The sequence below is a fragment of the Siphateles boraxobius genome, unplaced genomic scaffold, assembly GCF_051911475.1.
Source record: "Siphateles boraxobius isolate OS27281-9 unplaced genomic scaffold, OSU_SipBor_1 20, whole genome shotgun sequence".
NCBI lineage: Eukaryota > Metazoa > Chordata > Actinopteri > Cypriniformes > Leuciscidae > Siphateles > Siphateles boraxobius.
The window spans coordinates 18,623,931-18,647,981 of NW_027508811.1; the positions used below are offsets into that span (position 1 = coordinate 18,623,931).

At 36.3% G+C, this 24,051-nt stretch overlaps 1 protein-coding gene across 2 annotated transcripts in view; it reads right to left on the reverse strand.

Moving 5' to 3' along the window:
- The window catches only part of atrnl1a (attractin-like 1a), a 274,652-nt gene that overhangs the window by 84,679 nt on the left and 165,922 nt on the right, over positions 1 to 24,051 (reverse strand). Inside the window, exons 26-27 of one of the 2 annotated variants that reach the window (XM_077237252.1) lie at positions 13,886 to 13,947; positions 6,560 to 6,638 (exon numbers count right to left, since the gene is read on the reverse strand). In XM_077237252.1, coding sequence (XP_077093367.1) covers positions 6,560 to 6,638; positions 13,886 to 13,947 — 141 coding nt within the window. Of the gene's footprint in view, positions 1 to 6,559; positions 6,639 to 12,928; positions 13,778 to 13,885; positions 13,948 to 24,051 lie in introns of those variants that run through there. The other variant, XM_077237253.1, reaches the window with a different exon arrangement.

Here is a 24,051-nt window from a genome sequence, read left to right on the forward strand (position 1 = left end):
TTAGAAAAGCAATCGGACATGGCTTACTTGATACAGTACATGTAGAACAACAACTGATAATAAAATACAATTCAAAGTTCAGAGTATACCTTCACTGTCATTTAAAGTGATGTGCATGATTTTTGGGCCACCAAAAGTAATTTAAATTATGACTGTTTTCATACAGGTTTCCAGAACTCTCATCTGCCACTGGTCAGAAAAACAGATAGTCCTGTTTTTAAGTGGTTGAGCAAGAGTCGCTATTACAGGCTCAAACCAACAGACAGTGTTTATATATTTTGGGGGAATAAACCTAAAAATGGCTTTTATTAAAATGGGGAAAACAATTATAGAGTTAATAGTCAAAATGAAAGGACTATGTGAGATTTTTTTTTTTTTAAATGGGGTCAATAATTATTATTATTTTTTTATTAATATTTATTCAGCAAGGACAAAGGTGACAGTAAAGATGTATAGTGTTACGAAAGATTTATATTTCAATTTAAATGTTGTTATTTTGAAAGATCATCATCAACAACAACAACAACATTTTTGTTTATGCATCAAAGAATCCTGAAAAAGAAAATCATTATAAATAAATCTGCATATGAGAATGATTTCTGAAGGACCATGTGACACTGAAGACTGGAGTAATGATGTTGAAAATTCAGCTTTTTCATCACAGTAATAAATTACATTTTAAGAAACATTAAAATAGAAAAGAGTTATTTTAAATTGTAATAATATATTACAATTTTACTGTTTTTACTGTATTTTTGATCAAATGAATGAGGCTGCTTTGTAAGAACAAGAACTTAAAAAAAAAGAAATCATACCAACACAGAAACCATTAAATGGCAGTGTATATGTTCTTACCAGTAATTACTGTGGATGGTAAAATTGGTACAAAATAAAAAAATAAATAAAACAAGGGTGAAAAAATATTGATGAAACCTTTGAAATAGTTTTGGTCTTTGAGTTTTGAGAAGTACATCCTTCTGTCCTACTGTGATTCTGACTGCTATGTTTTGTATGAAGCCTTTTATCTATTATAGATTGTTTCTAAACCACCGACAGTTCGTGGTGATGCTGAAAATTACTCAGTAGGGGCCAATGCAACATTTAAATTTTTTATCGAGGACTCTTGTTTCTTTGAATCCGCAGTGCTCTATGCTGACTGAAAGTAGGCTAACGTTTATACTGCTCACTAAGCAAACGTGTAATTGAGCAGACAGCCCTGTTCCCCTCTTCTGTCTAAGTCTTCTCTGTGTCATCTGCAAATCTCCTCTGCCAGGTTAAGGGGGCTGAGAATAGAAGACATAAGTTGATATTTGCTAAATAGGATGTGCACATTTTTCCTAAAGGCAAGTGCGACAAAATCATAAGACATTGCATAAGAAGTAAGAAAAAGGACCTGACAAAATGGACCTGTATGTCTCTTGAAAAATTATATATTGAATTATAATTATTATATTAGATTATTGATTAACACATTTTAAAAAATCTGAAAATCACAGCAAATTATTGATAGTACATAATTATTGATTTTAAGTGGGATCTATCTTTTCTTTATCACAACAGTAAAAGCCACAGTATCAACCCCAAAAAAGCCACATGAAATTTAACACAGGCACCCACACCTGTGCTTAAAAGATCTCGGATGCCATTTTGAGGCATTCTCAGAAGAGTCATTGTCTTGTCCCTGGGAGCTAAAAGCAGAGGGTGAAACTGATTTTGCTGCTTTGAAGATTAATGTTGGTGTTTAAGACGCCTCTGAAAAGCAGACAAGACCTTCGGGCTAATCTAGCCTTAGATGATAAAGACGCTCACCTGCTCGGAGCTGATAGCATGGCACCGCTAGCCAACACTGTAAAGAGCGGCCACATCTATGTGTAGCAATACTGACACTTCAACATCCTCATTTCAGCTGCCAGAGATGACCATCTTTTAACACCTTATATAACCTTGAGTCAAAGTTTTCGCAAATGTGTACAGTCGAACTCAATCTGTGCTAGGGATGTTTGATAGATATTACAAGGTTAATATTTGAGATGGCGTATGCCTTTTCAGGATAAAAACACTATGGAAAGATTACCATTGTACAAGAAATTCATCACAAAACTGAACTATAACTGAATAATAATGAAATCCAATGTCATGATGTTATGCTATAAAGGAATTCATGCGATATGAGATGATATTTACACTGTGTAACAGGCCAGATAAACCCTGGCTTCAAAGATAAACAGTGTCAAAGATCACCTTACTGTTTGATATCCTGACCGAACCCCCCCCAAAAGAAATTTGTATTAAACAAAATCTGAAGCATCATAATTTTATCACAACTTCTAAATATTTGACAGTGAAAATAATTGAAATAAATAACCTCCCTAAACATATGCTAATCCATTTCTGAAGAAAATGGGACTATCTTGTTCAAAATAATTAATTCCTGTAACAGGGAATTATACTAATTACCATACTGTGGCAGAAAGGTCAAATAAACACACCCACTTCAAGCCTCAAAAATACCTGATATTTCATAAATTAGCATCAATTCATTGTACTCTGTGCAGGCGTATAGGGGTTTGGCCGATCGGCGAGGAATGAGCCACTGTCAAATGATAATATTACCCAACATCTGGCTGACAGGGGATGCAGTGTGTTTACAACTGAACAGGCGACAAGGCGGCAGTTGGGAATAATCCTCATTTGGTGGTGGTGCTGTAGCGCTCTAGATTCATCTAGAAAATATAGTGCATGTTTAATACGACCGGGCTAAGTATAATTAACAATCATGTCACTTGATGTTCAGTTTCACCATGTTTGTCTGGGCCAGTGAAAGCTGGTATTAACCAATGCATGAATTATAGAGCAAAAAAAAACAAAAAAAACACAAACACAAAAATTTAAATACGCAGGGTCTTTTTTGATTATTTATACATTTCTGGCAAGACAACAGCAAAACTTAATGAGGTTAGTTGTCAAAATAGTGCTAAATCCCTGTCTTCTGGGGGGAGACCCTATTAGGAGATTCATAGACATCTGTACAAGACGTCTTGTGCATCATCATTAGAATTTCAAAGTGGTTTTGATTGTTTGATCTCATATCCAGAAATTATTGTTGGGAGAGTAATTATCATAAACCCAGTTCTAAGTTTGTTTTCCACACTCTCGGTTATGATCCATAATTAACTATACTGGAGAGATTACATTATTTCTTCCTTTTTCGGATGAGGAATCAGCATGGAATATCTCCCATTGGGAATTTTATGGATTTTAAGTGCCAATGCAAAAAAAATTATAATAAAAAAATAGCACAGCTATTCTATATATTACTTCCATCCATGTGCTGACAGACTGAGACCGATATCCCCTTGATCGCAGATGCAAAGAAATTATATTACATTTGGTGGAATGAAATGAAAATCCCACCCTCCCCCCTCAATGTTTTGCACTTTAGAAAGGAGGAACGAAATAATGAATTAAGCCCATTTGAGGATATTGACTGATTCCCTGAGTGCTCACGGCGCCATCCGTCCGTAATCTATCTCCGAAATAATCATTCATGCTCTAAATACATCAGAGAGAGAGGATCATAAAAAATACACCATTCAGCTCCATTGATTTGCATTGTTAATTTCCCACTTGATGGCTTCAGAGAGAGGGAGTGATGAAGGGGCAGCAATGGCGGGCTTGAAGTTTCCAACGCGGCAAATCACAAGATAGCCACTGTCAGCAATGAGGCTTGACAATGAGGCAACACAATTAAGCAGCAGTAGGGAGTGGAGTGATGCGGCTCTCCATAAAACTTGTGAGATCACAACTTATCAGCAGGGAAAAAGTCTACGCTACAATATCTTTATCAGATGCTACAGCCGGCCAAAAGTGACTTGGCTTTTTATGGATATGACTGGACCGGTGTGGGACAGATACTGCTGGATCTGTCATCAGCACTGCCTGACACCTGAGCTCTGTTGTGTTGGGCGGAATGTGAAAAATGACTGTGGATGTGTGCAGCAGAAAGAGGTTCGGTGGAACTACACCAGCAACCGCAGGGCTTGGCCGATATGTGTCAGACATCATAAATTATTTAGACATATCAGCTAACTAAGATCCATTTCGGACACCGCAAAATACACAATGCACTCACAAACAAACAAACAAGCACGTACAGCTTCCATTGTAAGAATACTTAAGATTGCAGTTGCTTTAATATCAGTGGAGTAGCCAAATGCCCATTCCTGCTTTCTCTACTACAGCAACATTCAGATTTGTAAGACTGGTTCTCTTAAGATTTATTAAAATAATATTTAACTGGCCACACCCACAGGAATTAGAATTACATGAAGTGGAATTTACTGAATTACAATTTAAAAGTATTTCAACAGGCATTGTGAGAAACAATGTGTTCTTCCACCCTAGTTCATAATTTTGTCAAATATATAAAAATAAACTACACACTTCTATAGGTGATATTTCAAACAGATATACTTTTCTGTCTGTCTGTAAAGTCTATACAACCTTAAAATTTACTCCACATTCAAATTTTGTCTTGACAAACCTACCTTTCATTTGTAATGTTTTACTGTACTGTAATGTTTTATTCTAAATTTATGCATTTTTTATCAACACTTGAATGTGGGGAATTTTCATAAAAAAGCAACATTTTGAACAAAAAGCTGAGAAAATCAAATTGTTTGACTAAGACTTTGTCCGTATCGGATTCCGAACGATGACCAAAACATAGATGGAATACATTGAGTCCATCAACACCACTAAAGCTTGCACAGTCCTATACCTCTTTGTGGGTTTGACATTTCATTCGGTAACATTTTGATTCATACGCCATTAAATCTTTGATGATCGTGTTAGATTACATGAGAGTAAGCAATGCTTCTATCGCTTGTTTCTGTTTCATATCTTTTTTTGGATCTGGAGATTTAGTACTATTAAAGAAGATGCATAACAAAGAACCCCACTGTATAACGGCAAAACATGTATTGCCAGAAAAACTCGTCAATGGTGGGAAAAGAGTTAACTGAGTTATGAATGGTGCACAACACAGCTACAGATAAATCATTGTCAGGTGGTCACATTTTGGCCATTGTATAGAATGTTGCCGTTTTTATTCAGTGCCTAGCACCACAAATGCTGCATTTTTAAAGTGCTTTCAAGTTGAAAGGAGCACTTTAAAAAAGTGATTCTCAAAAACAAACAAAAAACAAAAAAATCTCACAACCCAAGCATTCTGTTCCATTCAGTTGCGCTCCATCTAGCTCTCTGAAAGGAAGAATGTGCCCTGTGTGAACGTCCTGTTATACAGCTCAGACCATTTTGTGCTAACCTGAACTGAAACCACCATGAACAGTGTTGACACAAATTGCTGTCTGAAGAATCGACTTGCAAGGAGCCACCGAGGAAAAATGAAAATGAGGTCTTTTTGACGTACTGTATAGCAGTTACTGAATTTCAGCTGGTGTGAAGTGTTTTGAAAATGAAGATTGTTTCATGATCAGGGCTATCAACGCCAAACCCTACAATGAAGTACACAACACTCTAAATTGATTCATTATTTAATGTAGCTTTCTTATCAAATCACATTGTGCTTCTATTCTCTGATCAAAATGGCTTTTCGGGCACTGAATGAAGTGTGAAGCTTGTTTTTTTTATTTGGTTTAAACTATTCCATTATATAAATGCTCGTTCTACAAGAAGATATTTGATGAAAAGAAAAACCGCAACTGTGACAGCCATCGCAGAAAACAGCATGCATTTAACTCCGATAAACCCACACTTATGGCTCTCGATATGCTTTCAATTACAGTGGCCTCGATTACTGTATTGATTATGAAACGCTCGATGACAACTCGTTTGCAAATTCCCATTTGCATTTACGTAGCCTCTAAAATGACACACAAACAAAGAAATAAAAAGAGAGAAAGCGAGAGAAGGTGGCATGTGTTCTGGCTTTTAGACTGATAAATCACACTAATCCATCCCTTTTACAGGAGCCCTGTGAGGGTTAATTGCTTTGTGAAGACGGGTAATGAAGGAAAATTGTGGTGTTTATTGTTGCGCCTCTCTCATTAAAAGAAGGCAGTTCAGCTGGTATGCGGGTGACATTTACACACCCATCAGACACTGTGAGGAATGCGTTATAAAATGAGCAACTTTACCCAGTGTCCTCCCATCCGGGCACAGTAACGCCACATGACAGTGATTTTCATAACCTATAATGAGGTTAAAGTCATAAGACGGTTTACAAAGATCAACCATACCCAGGAGCATCATGGGAGGTCACAGATGGTAAAAGCAATAACATCCTAGCTAATACAAACCTGTAAATGCAAATGCATATGGCCACTCAAACACATTGAAGCTAAATGCCTTTCATTGGTTGCACAAACTGCAAACTGAAAGACCCAGCCCAGACTCCTGCTATTGGTTGAGCCATAGTATTAAACACTTCAGCTCTAAACCTGAAATCATGGGCAACATATAAAGAAACCGCAGGCAATAGCCAATACAAGTATGGACATGTCAATGAGCACAGGAAGTGCTAATGTGCAGATGTTACCTCTCTCCTGCGTGATGCCCAGCACGTCTGTTTGACTTTCCAAACCACAGCAGCAACCAGCAGCAGGGACAGGAAACAGCTGGAGACAAGACACATGGAAAATCAATAGATCAGTCAATCAAATAAGATTCATGAGTTGGTAATTGCAATTGTGGATAACATTCCACTAACCTTCTAGGATGGACTGGGGACAGATGTTACATATTTGTATTTCAAATCACACAATCAATGATAAACAAGTTCGTCCCAGCATGAAAGAATCAATGCCGTATGGAACAGACCGTTACGTCAATCATTTACGCAATACCGATCAGTGCAGTGAAAAACAAGCCCATCTGCACTGCAACAGGTCTGAATATTCTCTCGCACATATACACAGACTGCTCAATGGCTATTTTCAGCTATTTAGAGGATGTGTGATGTTAGAAAGTAGAAAGGACAGTAGATAGAAAGGCGACCTTGAGTAGAACTGGTTGGTGTGAAAGGACATCTAAAAGCAGAAATCCCTCTTTGTGTTCTACTTACAATTGGCAGAAGGGGATACATGCATGAAACTAAGGAAAAGGAAAAAAAAAAAAACATTTAGTGGTAATACAGTACACAATCTATTCGGTTGTTGTTGTTTTTATCCTCGGTTCACGGCCAGCACCTGCTGCTGAAGTATGATAAAGCACCGTTGAACAAACGTCAGAATGTGTGCCTGCAATGTGGGAGGATTGAGTCACATTATATATATATAAACACATTAAGACAATCACCTCTAAGACCTACAAGTGCTTGACTTTGTAACAAAATTGTTTTTATGTCCTGTAATGTTTCTGTGGAACTGTGAGCAACCCTAATTTGTCGCATAGTTGTAATTATCCATAACACTAAAAAATCAACTGCAAAAGCATGTCAATAAAATATCAATATTAGTGTATAGTCTCATTTTTTTAAAGGTAAATTTGATTTCTCATGTTATGACCCCTTTAAATGTTAACAACTTCAAAGGCACTAGCAAATTCAGTACTAGTATTGCAGTGTATTGTAGAAATTTTATGAAAAAGTCTGGTCACTTAAACTAATGGTATACATGGTAATCAAAGGGGGGTGGAGCTTAACAAAGGTTCAAAATACTGCCATGAACATCAGAGGAACAGGGGGCAACTGGGGACAATGTCATCTACCCATCATTCACATTCAAACAGAGCCTCCATTCAGCCAGCATTATTACAAATACATACCATCAACTCCACAAAGACACTGCCTGGAGGAAAAATGTTCATTCTCAAATTAGACAATCTGAGGCTTTGTGAGGCTCTGCAAAAATATGGAATGTATAATATAAGTATATAGGGTATTATATGATGGCGAATTTGAACCATGGGAAGGGTTTAAACCCTACTGATTGCAAGTGCGCATCTTGGGGATGTCTTGGACTCTAATATTGCTCTCCTAGTCTCTTTGCTTAAGCACCATATATTAAGGGGACTAGCTCATTACATCTGAAGCTGTTCAAACGCTAAAATTAGCTCTGGACTAATCAGTGTAGTTGAGGTAATGCAAGAGCCCGAAACTGCCTTTTCAACCATTTCATCTACCATATTTCAAAACCCAATCAGCACAAGTCAGAGGTCCCTTATTAAATCTATTAATGATGAGGGCATTTAATTCCTAACGAGCTGGATAATAGTGCTAATGGATGGAGAATGAGGCCCAATACTGCCAGAGCACTTTCACTGAAAAAGTTATAAAAGCACATTCTTTTAAGTGGTATGACGAATGTCCTGATAGAAGGTAGACACCATATTAAATAAAAACCAGGCTGGCCATTTAAGTGGACATTTCATCTGGAAATGAAAGTGATTTGTACTTTGTCAGAAAAAAGAAAAATAAATTGCAAAATGTGCTGTTGTACCTTTAAAGCATGCCAGCATATCAATGACACTTTAGCAACGCATCTACCCCTACAAGGTACACATTGCTACCTTAGAGTAATATATACCCTTAAAGGGTTAGTTCACCCAAAAATGAAAATTAAGTCATTAATTACTCACCCCCATGCTGTACCAACCCCGTAAGACCTTCGTTCATCTTCGGAACACAAATGAAGATATTTTTGATTAAATCTGAGAGGTGGATCACTGCTACATAGGCTGCCAGAGGGAATGAAACTTGACGGCCCAGAAAGTCATTAAAGATCATGTTTAAATATTCCATGTGCCTACAGTGGCTCAACTATAAGTTTATCAAGCGACGAGACTACTTTTTTTCCGAAAAAAAAAAACATAAATAACAACTTTATTCGACTATTCCTTTTCTTCCTTGTGGGCCTGAGACGAGAGTTCAAGAGATTTCCACGACGCATGCGCGAGAACTGAGAAGAGGACGTTCTTCTTCTAATACTTCTTGTTCAGTTCTCGCGCATGCGTCGTGGAAATCTCTTGAACTCTCGTATTATTATTTTATGTAATATTTTATTATCCTCACAGCGCATTATGTGCTGTGAAATTATTGTGTGGCAAATTAATTATAATAGCAGATCAATTTAATAATAAAATTAGCCTTCCCTAATACAATAATACTAATAATAATTTAATACATAAATTGGAAGTGCTAAATCATCTTGATATTGACAGCTGATGCTTGTTTTGACAATATCTCTGGATACATGTTATCGTCTAGGCGCAACCCAGCACGGGGGTTTATGGCATATATTTCACGTATAGTGTGAGCAGTCAAGTCGCAGCTCGACGTTCGGACCGTATAGTGTGAGCACATAAATCCCGAGCTTTGGCTTTACATCGCATTCGAATTACTCGTTCAGTGTGAGTAGGTACCTTGCTGAAATCGCACAGACATCGCACAGTGTATGTCCGCCTTAAAAATGCACTGCCATGAGACTGGTAAGATATTTGCATTAACGGGCATTAAACAGGTGTATCTAATAAACTGGTTGATGAGTGTATATAATTATTATATATAAATAAATAATATATATATATATATATATATATATATATATATATATATATATATATATATATATAATATATAAAATAAATACATGGCAAATTAAATGAATTTAAAAAATGCATTGTGTATGTGTAGTCACATTTTTTAGAGTCTGATCAGCTTGTAGTATTGATCTTTGCAGGTAGCAACAAGAGTCTGAAGCATGAAAGAGGTGAGGCAATCTACCAAAGCTGCCCGAGAGAGCAAACAGCCAACACGGATTACACAATCAATACAGACAACCTGAGCAGAGGATATAAACATGCACACCATAACAGTCACTTCCTGCATCTATTTGTCATACCACCCCAGTCCTGCTTATGTTTATGAGTCACAATAAGTATTCACTCGCTCTAATAGGTACAGAGGACAAAAGCCCCATTACACCCAAATAAGGAGTGGGAGAAAACAAGCTTTAGTCAGTTACACAAGTCAAATGAATTGCCTCCAGTCGCCAAGCCAGTGAAGCACAGGCATTCAGGACGTTAATAACATCAACGGCGATATGAGCACGCGCTTCACCCGTGGATAACTTCTGTACTGACGGAAGCCAGGAGGAGAAAAGAGAGGTGGATGAATGTTAATCAACACAGAGAGAAAAAGAGTGCGTGTAATTGGGCTAAACCGAATTGCGGTGTCACCAATTAGCTGGAGGAGTGGGTGAAAGGCTTAAGCGGTCTTTAATTGTTACTGTTTTTCTTGCTCATTTATTGGAGCTCTAAGAGAGCAGAGATGGCGAAAAGGAAACTCTTCAAAGAAACCATATTCAAAAGGCATTTTCGAAGCTAATGAGGGACTACAGCGAAACACAAAAAGCAAATATGTTCAAAAGTACAGACTTTTCTCAAAGTACACATCATTTGCTGTATGTCTAAAAGGGGTTCTTCTAAACATACATACACTATGTATTGTTCTTTTATTCTCATTGTACCATTTATTATTTTAATTGTCTTTATTTTCAAGAATACCTTTTCTACCTAGTCTGTGTAATGGTCCCTTTGTTTAGCAAGACAAATATTTGAATGGATTGAGGAAAAAAAAAAACTATGGGATGAGAATGACAGACATCAGAGTTTACAGACTGATTAAAAAGCTCATCAACTTTATCAAAGCTAGATGAAACATAAAGAGACAAATATCCATATACCTGCTCGAGGCTTGCAGCCTACAGTCTCTCAGGAGGGTGTTCTCAAATTTTAGGAAGATTTTGAGAAATGCAATTCTAATTAAGTTCATGTTAGGAGCTGGAGGTAATTTGCTAATCAAATGCATGAATAAGATGATGAAAAAAAGAGAATCTTTTACTGGCTAACTTTACTTTAATAATTTTATTCTTTGACAATATACTCTAATGCTGCTTCCATTAAACAGTTGCTGGAATGACGTATTTTTTTAAGCCAGCGCGATAGCTAGCATAACCATGGATCCCTCAACGTATTACATTGGCTTTTGGATTATTGCAGAAATTAATTATTTATTATTTGAACACGTTTTATTCAGCAAAATAATCTTCACAAACCAACAACTTCAATTAAAATAAATTATGAATTTAGAAACCAAAATAGTAAGAAGCTAAAAGGCAAATAAAAACACAAGTGGGGCTTTGCTGATCTATGTGAAAATATATTGAGCCTGTGTTACCCACAAACCTAATTTCAAGCATTTAACCAAAAACCCAATCATAAAACCAATTGACACCAGAAGTTCAATAATGCTAACACACTGATGATTTTAGGACACAAGCATTATATGAAATATCACTTTAAATCTGACTTCTAACTTCAAAAGGTATGGTGGCACCCAATGAGATATACAAAGTTTATGATAAACAAAGTTGAGCAAATAAAATGCATCAATCTGTCAAATGTGCATTATTAATGCTACATCAAAGGATAATCAGACTTGTTTAAACAAATGTTTGCAAATACAGATGTGTAAAACACTGTAAATGATCCTCTATTAACTTGCAGAACATCCTTGTTTATCCTCTAAAATGTGCTTGATGGGACACCCCTCTGTTGACAAACAAACAACTGCTCAGTGAGCAATGAAATGCCTTTATAGATAAAGAGCATAGACATTAAGTAGGAATATCCCGCATCCGACTTTAAATGGAAAGAATTGTAAATGCAGAATGAAGTTGATATGAAATATAATTGGCTTTAATCTCTGTAAGTAGTTTACCAGGCCCACTTGTGTTCCGCTAGAGAAGTGTTTGTTTACCTCTTTAGCGTGTCTGGTGCACTGTGGTATATCCATCATCCTGACAGCCAATCAGGTTAGGGAGTCAGAGTTACACGGTTACTGTGACATCCAGACATAGAAAATGCTTCGAAGGCCAAAAAAAAAACACAACTGAAGGGAATGTGCATTTACTTCTGTAGCAGTACTAGAGGCAGGCCAGTGTTTAAATATTGTCATCTAAATATTCATTTAAAATTGTTCAGTTGTTCAGTTCAGTTGTTATTTCTGGACACTGTATCCAGTTCTATCGAAAATAACTTTCTCATTTATTTTTCCCAATAATCCTACAAATTCATAAACAAACTGTCAGCCAAGCCACGGAACCAAACTACAGAGAAAACACTGACGGTTTAAGTGACAGAGCTCCAAATCAATACTCAATGCTACTTACTTCTGTTTCACAAACAAACACCACTATTCATCCGTGTAATTAAAATAACTTAAGTGTGCCAGTGCAGCATACTCTATTTACCACAATATCATATTTTCCACAGAGCTTGATATCTGTTTTGGCATTGTAAAACAGTCGGTCATTTGACTGAACTTCGGCTTTGAAAGCATTGGCTTGAACTCCAAGTATACTCTCGACAGAGAACCAGAGCTGTGAATCACAGCCAGAAGATATGAGGAGTGAGAAAAAGAGAGAAAAAAGGGGAGGGATATAAAGTATACGGACCAATCTCCCTCAAATGCCAAGATGAATTACATTAGACGTGTCCCTCGCCTGCAGAAGACTAAATGCACACCAAACAACAAAGCCCTACAGCCTCTAGCTTCAACTTTGATATCTATCAACACACTCCCATGCCCATAATTGCTAAATAAAATTGCAATTTTTTTTATAATTGTTCTCACTATTCATACTGGATAATATATCCAAGAATTGGTATAGCATACATCCCTGTTGCCATGACCTCAACCTTTGTGAGAGTCAGGGCATACGCGCTTCCACAATAATATCCGCTGGAAATTACTCCACACAAATATGGATACATCCAAGATAAATGGCTAGTGTCAAAGTTACAGTGTTATGGTGCATTTTCCAGCACACTCCATTAATAAAACCAATAAAGCTGTGTACCAAATAAGTAAAATTATTATAATAAAAAACGCCATGACTAAACCATAGCAGTTTACCCTTATGTCAGTTTATTCATAGAGACATTCTGTTTGCCTGTGATAAGCAAATTGATATGTAAAGGTTGGAATGACGTTACATGACATTTGTGTTGACCTGACAGTTAAAAATCCCACAGAACACAATACAGAGGCGGCTGACAGTCTAGCGCGAGCTTCAATATTTATACATACTGTGGCAGGCGGAATGTTATTATTTATCCAGAGTAGGTGGCATGCAATTATTTTGCTGCACTTTGAAGCACTTTAAACACAACTGTGGTCACTCAGCTCTGTAATTTGACTGTCCAGATGTACAAGCATGGTATTTCTGAACACATACGACTACTGAAAACAAAAAATGAAAACATTCAATAGCAAACATCTTGTGCGTTCACATAAATGGATGATTTCCATTACCTACAGAAATGTGCATATAGTTCTAGCTGCTGTTCAAGATTAAAATTAAAAGTAGTGCAGGTTCACCCTTAAATACAACATTTTAAATGAATAATTGTTTATTATATATAGAAATAGGCAATCTAAATATTTAAAAAAAATGGGGGGGGTTTCATTCTTTCTTTTTTTCTAAAATATTCTTGCAATTTGAAAGTGAACATTTCTTCAGACCAGATTGCTGTTTCTGATCGCAAAAATGTGTCCATTATAAACATGCTTTAAAACAACATGTAATGCATTTATTTTTGGAGATAGCAAGTATGGCATTATTTGGCTTCATCACAGCCAACACAATTACACCTATTGTGCTTATTCATCAGCCAGGTTTCATTAATGGCTTTGGATGGTGAGGTTAATGCATCCTTGCATTCTCAGCAAGCTTATCTCACTAAATTCCAAGACCTAGAATTAAATGCATTTTACAGAACAAGGAAATGTTTAATTTATTCACAAATATTATTCTGTTTAATTACACAGAACATTACTTTTAAATCAATAAAGTATTCATACCTGAAAAATGTGACAAAGAACTGCACCAAGTCCATGATGCTGCTGTGCTGAGAGAAGGATATCTATGAAAAAAGAAGAAAGGTGGTAGAGATATTAGATTATTATTACTCCTGTAAAATATCACATTAAACCATTACTGAAGGATGCCCAAATATATTTAACATTGGACATATTGTCTCTTGACAGCCTTATACTCATATTAAAAATAATGGGAAAGATGTGGTTTGTGTAAAGCCCCGTTCACACTACAAGCGACTTTGTCACTGCATGTCGCCAGTGGCTGGCAATGATGTACACGCTAGTGTAACGCTAGTGGGCGTTCCCACTACTGGTTGCATTTATGAATGACATCCAATGATGTGGAGAAGGATCATGCGTGCTCCGCTCCTATTGGTTGTCGCTTCCGAAAGTCGTTCTTAATTTGCATAAAGTTAAACAGATCTCAACTTTGTCGCGTTGCCAGACACGCCCCATCCGGTAGCCAACTGTCGCGACCGCGCGTGTTGCCGGAATTCGCCCGCTCACCATTGAGAATGAATGGTATCGTGTCGCTTGGTCGCGTGTAATGTGAACGCAGCTTAACAAACAAAACACATCGGTTTACAGTGCATTGGAAATGAACTTAATTCAATAAATGTTTTAATCACCAAATGGCAAAAATAAACATGCTGGGCTACAAAGAAAGAAAGAAAACTACTGTTGAATCATGTTTAAAAGCTTTCTAAAAAACAGATGGCCTATAATAAACTTGACATATAATTGAATCAAGTGTTCATGTTGTCGATCTAATTTAACTTGAATTTGTTGTGCAACATACTCTGCAAACTTTCTGTAGAATAATAAATGCTTCTAATCAAATAATTTTGACTTGACATGCAAGTAGTTTTATTATATATTCATGGCATATTAATTTCTACAACTTGGCAAGTTTTCTTAGAAAACAAGCAGCATTAATTTCCCCACACATAATATCTCAAGTTCATTACCCAACCTTAAATATTCTAAAAGACTCAAAGGCTCAGAAACACAAGTTTTTGTTTGTTTGTTTGTTTGTTTGTTTTGTTTTGTTTACAAAGAACAGCTATTATCCACACTATGGAATATTATAATCAGGGTTCCCACTCTAAACCAAATGTCAAATTCCCTGACTTTCACTGACTAAAAAGATGAATTTCCATGACCTATAATATGGAAGTAAAATAACGCCAAATGTTTTTGAAACAAAAAGCCTGTTGAATTGCAGATGGGAATTAGCCTAAGGCTATAATCTGACAGATTTACATTTGTGAAAATGTTCATCAATATGTATTGTCCCTTTTGTTTTTTCAAAAAAATCCAAAAATAAATAAATTGTACTACTTGAAAAAAATATGCATTGCATTAACCCTGCTTGTATTTTAATGCATTGTATTTTTAGGGCTTGCATTTTAATGGGCTGAAATTTAGCATGGTTAAATATTTAAGCTGTGAATATTTAAATTCAAAACATTTCAAACACATTTTCATTAGTAAAATTTCAATAATCCATATTCACCTTTCATATTTCACTTCCACAATATTCAAACTGATTAAAAATACAACCTATAATATTCAACAGGCGGTTTTCGGTCCATTTTATTTCGCTTTGCAAATTCACTTCCACAAATTCAGTGGTTCAAATTCGACAGTAAATTCAACGTTGACATCCAGGAACTGCAGGAAAAGCAGTAGAATACCGAGCATAATCTCCATCTGCTGTTAGTCAACCTCACCAGCAGGGGTGCAAGCGCGTGTTGTTGACGAAGACCAGAGCAACTGTTAGAGCAAGCCATTCATTCATAAAAACTCATTTACAACAACGTAAGTGTATCTGTGAATGATTATTATGTTTTATGTGAAATTCAGTGTCTTCACGATTACTTTTCCTGTGTAGCCTACATGCATCTCTACCGTGAACGAGATTATAATGTTATTCCCCTTATGCGGATGTATACAGATCCAATGTTACATTTGAGTTTGACATATCTATTGGTTGTTTAGTTGCCTCAACCTTATATTGCGGGGATTGTGCTGCATGCAGTAGCTACTAGGGTTTCCCTCAATATGTCAGCATTCCCCTGCTGGACATATAAAACGCTTAACGTAGCTTAATGGACTCATACAGTGATATAAAAGACCAAACTCGCAGGCAAGCAGAAGGACTCAGAATATGAACTTAACGCGCAAAGTTTAAAGCTGGGCGTTTCTCAGTGATACTGGCATAAATTGGCTTGACATTGGACATTCGCACATTTAGGGACCATCTCTAAAGTTACATACGACATTGGTATACACGTTTCTAACTTCAATAGCATTTGAAGAGAACGACTTGCAGTCATAAAACCAACTGTAAAGTGTTCATGTAGGTGTCAGGCATAATGCGCAATTTATTCAGATAAATTTAAGTTTGCTATTGAAGTTAGAAACGTTTAGGCCTATAGGACTACCAATGTTACTTTAGAGACGGTCCCTAAATGTGCGAATGTCAAGCCAATTTTACATTTAGTCTTTTAGCAGACGCTTTTATCCAAAGCGACATAAGTTACAGTTAAACTAACAATATAGGACAACAATATGAAAGTGCTATGACCCTTCCCAGATTAATCATGTATGTAGGAATATTAACATGTATCTTATACTATAGATCATGTATGTGAGTTTTTATGAATGAATGGCTTGCTCTAACTGTTGCTCTGGTCTTTGTCAACAACACGCGGTTGCACCCCCTGCTGGTGAGAATCGGTATAGAAAAATTACATTTTGATAAATGGAAACTAGAAATTTAAAGCAACAAACTAAATTCCCTGATATTCCATGACTTGGACAAAAAATATATAAAATTCCCTGACTTTCAATGTCTGGAATAGACCTTTTAAAATTCCATGACATTCCAGAAATTCCATGACCCGTGGGAACCCTGTATAATACACATAATGGAAAGCAATTAAAAGTAAGCTAATTATGCAGTAAAAAATTTATTTTTATCATTCCTAAAACACTAAGAAATTAGAACTAAAAGTGTTAGTACAATTTTGAAGCTGCTATAATACTTAAATTTGACTCCATATTAAAATTACATAACTGAAATTCAAAGGACTACATATGTCCTGAATAACTGATTGCATTGTAAACAAAACAATAATCTAAGATCAATTTAATGCTTAAAATATCAAAACAAAGATTTACTTCATCATAAGTATCATTAATATTTAAGTTCTAATAACTGTCACATGCTGTGGCTGTAGTAATAGTTCGAAGACGGAGGAGTATTCAAATAACACCGTTTTTTTTTAAATAATTCCATTAAAGTCACCATGAAATCAAAATTGACCATTTTTATTTTATACATGTTTATTATAAATGATTAATACATGGACACAATCATTATTATTATTATTTTTTATTCACCAGCACTCGTAGTCTTTAATCAAAAACATTAATCTCCCCTCCCACTCGAAACCGGTAGGGCTTTTGTTATTATTATACAAACTAGAATTTTTATGAATGGTTATGGCCATGAATGTTACATTGTGCAAATAGTTATGGAAATGTAAAAGTGTTGAGAAGCAGTTGATGCAGTGTCATTCTTTATTTGACTTTATTTATATCAGGAGTGTTTACTATGTGGCTGCACATGAGAAAGAAAGCACACAAGATGAACCCGCTACAATGCTACTATTATGACCACGGATTAACACACATACAGTATGAGTACGCAGTTAACCAAATTAAAATTTATTTTCACATTGGATGACAGTTGTAGTACAGCTTCAAATCTGTTAATGGTCAATTAATAGCTGCAATAGTCAATTAAATATACATGTATATAACAAACATTTAAGTTTTGATTAAATTTATTAGATTGAAAGAGTCCCAAAGCCACTGGGAATGAAAGTCTGTATGATTAATTCATTAAAATACACAAATTACCATGTACCAATACATAACTGTAGATAGTATGTGAAATCATTGGGGTTCAGTAGATTAACATTTCTCCCTGTCTTCCCTTACGTAAGCTGTACAATAACCACAGTATGTTATATAAAATGCATTTGATTTCTCAGCTGTTGCAGTCAGCCCCACAAATAAGATCCTTGGTTCCTGTCCATTCGCTGATTACTTTAGCTACATGACCGAATTATTTGCTTTTTCAATATCTGAGGCCACTCACATCGATTGCTTATGAGAATCCAATACATAATTCTCCCAACTAAACCTATCTAAATCTTATCCGCACTCCATCTCCATCTAAAAATCGACCATCTGATAAAAGAAAATGTCATTTTATGATTGATTTGTAAATGTCAGATGTTATCAGAGTGATTTATTTTTCAAGAAGTGGCGTACTTTAAAAGTTCAGGCGACAAAATATGTTTACTTAGTTTGAATGAGTTTTGGACTTGTACTTTTCTTTTTCTAAGAGGACACACTATTATCGAATGCAAAAACAGAGGCAGGTATGGCGTGGCAATTACGCACACACATACAGACGTTACTCATGGACCCTCTCTGTCACGCACTATGCAGGAAGCAAAAATTGAGCGCTGAATGCACAGTCCATGTGTTCATGAATGCCAGGGTGCACAGCCAATGATCATGAACCGTGACTAACATATATGAGATATGTCCAAACGTCATAAACCTGCTGTTATTTCTGGATGGAAGAAAGAAGCATTAGGTTAGATGCAGAAGAGCGGATAGGGAGGTGTGTGTGCATGCAGGTGGAAGTGAGGGGGTTGGTCAGCCCTTAAGTGATTTACTGGCATTTGCTTTTTGCAGTGAAAGTGCATGACAATCAAAAACTGAAAGAAAGTGTTGAGAAAAGCTGATTTCTCTTGCCAGAGGGACTGGCCATTAAGCGGGCCGAGCTAGTGGCTGGACCTGGTATCTTTACTGAAGTGCTCTTGACTCCTCCACACTCCTAATTTTTAGCCTTTTACTGTAAACATCATGCTGGCTTGAGAGCGGTATACCACACACATTGAGACAATCACCATTAGCAAAAAAAAAGGTACAGATGCTATTTTTTTAATTAAAACATAATTAGTAGCGCTTTTGAGAAATATGGTTAAATAATGATATAAGCACAGGAGATGAAGACTCATAAAATGTGTTTTATTGTACATAGAAGTGAGTCGCCCTCTAATGGGTGGCTCCATTATGGTGCACATAACCACATTTATCATGACTGAGTCGCTGAAATGTTGTGTTGCGGGGTTTCAACAATATCTGATTATTTATCAAATTATGTTTAATGAAATCAAATTTATCTAATTTCTCTCCCCAAAACGAATGATTTGAAACTATTCTCTTTTCTTCACATCTAATCTCTACTGATTTACTGTGGTGTTTTTAAAGAAAGGACATGGCAAATGTTACAGTTAACATAACTTCCAATGTAAAATGAAAGTGGCAATAAATGCAATCAGATCTGAATATGTATATCTAATAGGTCCTTAAACTGCTGCAATCACATCATTCTCTATAAGGCACAGCTGATTGGTTCCTGCTGTATCAGTAGCCAATTAGCTTGTGTGCTCAACCTTCAATACTTGGTTAGCATTTGCCTTAGCAGTGCAGCGCGTTTTCAGAAACCCTCTACCTTCCCCAGCTCCACCTGTATAGATCTGCTACGGGTAACTCGCGCTATATTGTACAGCAGCAGCATGTCTTACTTGCTCACAGCAGCGTGTCATGTATGTATTGGCAGTAGAAACTCCCGTACTTGCTCTGCAGCAGCAGCAGTAGCACCAACAACTGCAGCAGTGTAGCAGATCTATCCCGCCAAGACCAAATATATCAACATTGTCAAACCCATTACCATGACAATCACTCCGAGAGTTGTCATGACAGAAATGCTGTTCTTCTGAACTGTTAATCAAAGAATTCTAGAAAAACATTGAATCACCGTTTCCACAAAAATATTAAGCAGCTAAACTGTTTCAACATTGATAATAATAAGGAATTTTTATTGAGTCCCAAATCAGCATATCTGAATGATTTATGAAGGATCATGAAACTGAAGCCTGCAGAAAAGACTGATAAAAATTCAGCTTTGTCATCACAGGAATAAATTACATTTTATCAAAAAAGAAAACAGTCATTTTAAATTTTAATATTTAAATTGTATTAAATTGTAATCTTTCACAATATTACTGTTTTTTTTTAATCAAATAAATGGAGCCCTCGGTGAACATAAGATACTTCTTTTAAAAATCTAGTCCTAGCAGTTTCTAAGTCATGGCAGTCAGGGTATCTGCACACTTTTTAAAATCAAATTTAAGACTTTTTAAGACCTTTTTAAGGCCCGAAGAAATCAAAATTGATACCTTACATTAGGGGAGCACAATATTGACAAAAATATGTTTCAATATTTTCAAAGTTTTGTTGATAATAATTGGATGATATTTTACTGATTGTGTTTGTGTACTTAAGCCTGTTGTTGACAGCTGACTCACGAAGATATTCATATTATTCATATTCTATGCAGTGGTCATTTCACAGCAGTGACAGAAATTATACATTTTTTTTATTAACAGGCAATATTTGCAACCTTAAATTGATTTCCAGGGGCATTTTTACCTATGGGCTATATGGACTTTTTTTTTTTTTTACTTGGAGGCATGCATCACCTTTTATGTCAAATTCTAACATTCAAATTAAATTCTAATAGAATAATAACACATTACCACTGTTACCAGTTAAATTAAATCATTAAATAAAAACCCATCTTTACAGAGCAGAGATGACAAAGAAGCAGCATCAGAACTGGCATTAATACATTGACACTCCATTTACAATTGCATAAATAAAGCTTTGAGATTTTTTTTTATTCAATATTTAAATATGAACTGATTTCTAAATGTGAAACTAAAACCGCCAGTAGAGCGGCAAGTGATTCATTCAAAACGCAGATTTCAGTAAAAAAAAATTATCGCTTTCTGTTGCATTGAGACTCTGCTACGGTTTAATTTTAAAATTCTCGTCGGCGAAATAAAGGGAAAACAAACAATATTGACAATAATGTTTATAAAATGTAACTCACAATGTTCATTTATTGTTCATTTAACTGTTATATAAAATAAATTTGCAATTGTGCACGGGAAAACGGCCCTCTTGCTGATGTTATATTGAATGATAACAACATAATATCGTATAAATATAATACAAAAATTCATTTAGGGACATGCCTATAACTGCACTGACAAATCATGCAGTGAAAGCAAGCATGACAGACAAATGCGGTGTCCGCTCAGAGTGCCTCGTACATAGTAAAAAGTAAAACAATGATTGCAATATCAACATATAGCTGCAAGCAGCCATTACCGGGGCCAAGCGCAAGAAGCGGCAACAGAAGCCATCATGGGTGGGAGTGGCAGACCAACTGCAGCAAGGAGCAACTAAAGACATTTTAAGAGAATTTTGGCAAAATGGCTGAAAAATCATATATACAGTAACTTTTAAGATGATTTAATGGTTTATCACTTTCGACAAATAGGTGGCGCAGTTATGAAATCGATGTGATGTGGTCAGTGTTAGGTGACAAAGTTTGGGGTCAAAATGTGAAGGCATTGCAGAGATAAAGACTTAGTAGTCATTTTGGCAGCATGCCTAAACTTTGCTGCTGCGGTATACGAAAACGGTTTAGTGTATCGTCACGAAATCCATAACTTTCAGTTGGCATGGTCTAGAGATGATATGAATCGATTTTGGTGAAAATCGGACTAATGGTCTAGGAGAAGTTCGAAAAAGGAGGTTTTAAAAGTAAATAAAGATGGCGGACAGGAAGTTCGTCGGAATACATCAATCTTGGTATCTATGTTTTCGGCATGACCCAAGGAATCTATTAAGACCAGTGTCGTTACAATCGCCATATTTTGTCAAAAGTTATTAGCATTTTTGGAAATTTAATTTTAACTTTTGACCAACAGGTGGCGTTGTCTCGAAATCTTTTGAGTAGCTTCAGGGGATGGTGCTGGTGGCAAATTCTGAGTTTCACAATGTTACAGCAATGTATTTGTTAAGTATAGCATTTTACATCATAAAACTGTATTGAAGTCAATGGGAATTTCATGTTTTGTTCTATTATAGCGCCACCAAGTGGCAAAATACCACAATTCTTTTCATGTGGCCTCAGAATGAGCTCATACATGTGTGTGCAAAATTTGGTGAAAATATCTCAATTCGCTTCGGAGTTATAGACATTTATATGAAGAAACACATCAAAAATGACTGACACATGACTTTGATTGAATTTTACTACCCCTTACTATCAATATTTTGACATTTGGGTATATACAATTGGTTAACGAACTATGGTTGCAAACTTCTGACGGTGGCTTCGTCTCGATCGGACTAACGATTTCGAAGATATCGGCAAATGTTTTTTAAGCGCTAAATCACAACGCTACACAAACTGTGAGACGAAACCTAGCATGTTTGGTATCTGTGGACTCGGCAAGGATTCAGGAACCTAACGAGATGACTCCCGTGAAAATAAGTCAACAACACCCAGAGTTATAAGCATTTGAAAAATACATTTTACCACTAGGTGGCGCTGTTTCAAAACTTCTCAGGCTCCTTCAGGCCATGGTACTGATGAGCCATACCGAGTTTCGTAACAATTCGTTCATGTGTTCAGAAAATACAGCATTTTAGCACATAATTCAAAATAGCCGACAGCCAAAATGGCCGATCTGGGCAAATTGGATATCAGTAGACTCGACATGATGCCCTGAATCTAACGAGACAATTTTTTGGAATTTTTTGGAAAAAATGTTCAGAAGTTATAAGCAAAAATAGCCATTTTCTGTATCTCCGGACCAGTTGGTGGCGCTGCACCGAAACGCAGCATGTAGCCTCAGGTCATGCTTGTGATGACATTTACCAAGTTTGGTCTCAATATGATAAAGCAATGCGGAGATACAGCCTTACGTCCGTTTTCGCAAGCTCTACGTAAAAAAAAATTTGTGCATTTATCGAAAACGATGTGACGAATCAACTTGAATTCCATAACTTTTTGTCCCCACTGCCTGAAGATGATCTGGTGCGATTTTTGTGTCGGACAAATCGGACAAACCGTCTAGGACGAGTTCGAAAAAGTAGGCTTTTTGAACAATTCAAAATGGCGGCCATATTTTTATGAAGGAAAATGACGTCATAGGGTGCAGGAATTTTGTCAATAGGCCTCACGGTTCAAAAGTTATTAGCATAATAAAAGTAAAATTTTGGACAGGTGGTGGCGCTAGAGGCAATGAATTAGAGACACCAAAATTGGTGTATTTAATGTTGGGACTGTCCTCTATCAGAATGTCAAACCAAAACAACTTTCCCGCAAACGGTTCTATGGGCTGCCATAGACGCCCAGTCGGAAGAAGAATAAGAATAAGAACCGGAACAATTACAATAGGTGCCCGCACCTTCGGTGCTTGGCCCCTAAAGACAATACACATCGCATACCACTACGCACATAAAGAATGACCTTACAATTGAACTGACATTTAACAACTTTCTTCTCCTTCTCTCCTCTTTCGCGTGCAGGAGACAGAAGTAATGCTGAAAAAGTACGCTAATTATATCATTAAAAAACATTTAGATCGGAAATGTAAGACCTTTCATAAGTAAAAACAAGACTTTTTAAGACTTTTTATGGCCTTAAATTTTTAAAATTGAATTTAAGACTTTAAGACTTTTTAAGGATCCGCGGGAACCCTGAGACATATGCTTTTTGATGGCTTGCTGTCTCTTTGTCAATTAAAATAATAAAAACCCTAACATGCTCTGAGTTCCTCATGATGTCTTTATCTACCGTCAGCATTTTTCTCTCCATCTCACTCCAGCTTCTGGCTAATAACCCTGACTTCTCCACCTCCATTAAAGAGCTCTTTGAGGATATAAAAAAACATTATGTGTATGCTAGCTAGCAGATTCCAAGCTCTTGCATTTTCCCCGACATTGTAAATTTGAGATATCTACAGAAGAGATTTAACGACCTGAAAATGGTGATTGGGCCTAAACTCCTGAACCTGCCCTGACCATCAAAGTCCACTAAAGCAGATCTCTGGCTTGAAGGGCCGTGTCAACTGCCCTCACAGTAGCTACAGCATCAGATTTATTATCGAAGATGGGTGAGGTGAGGAGAGTTAGAA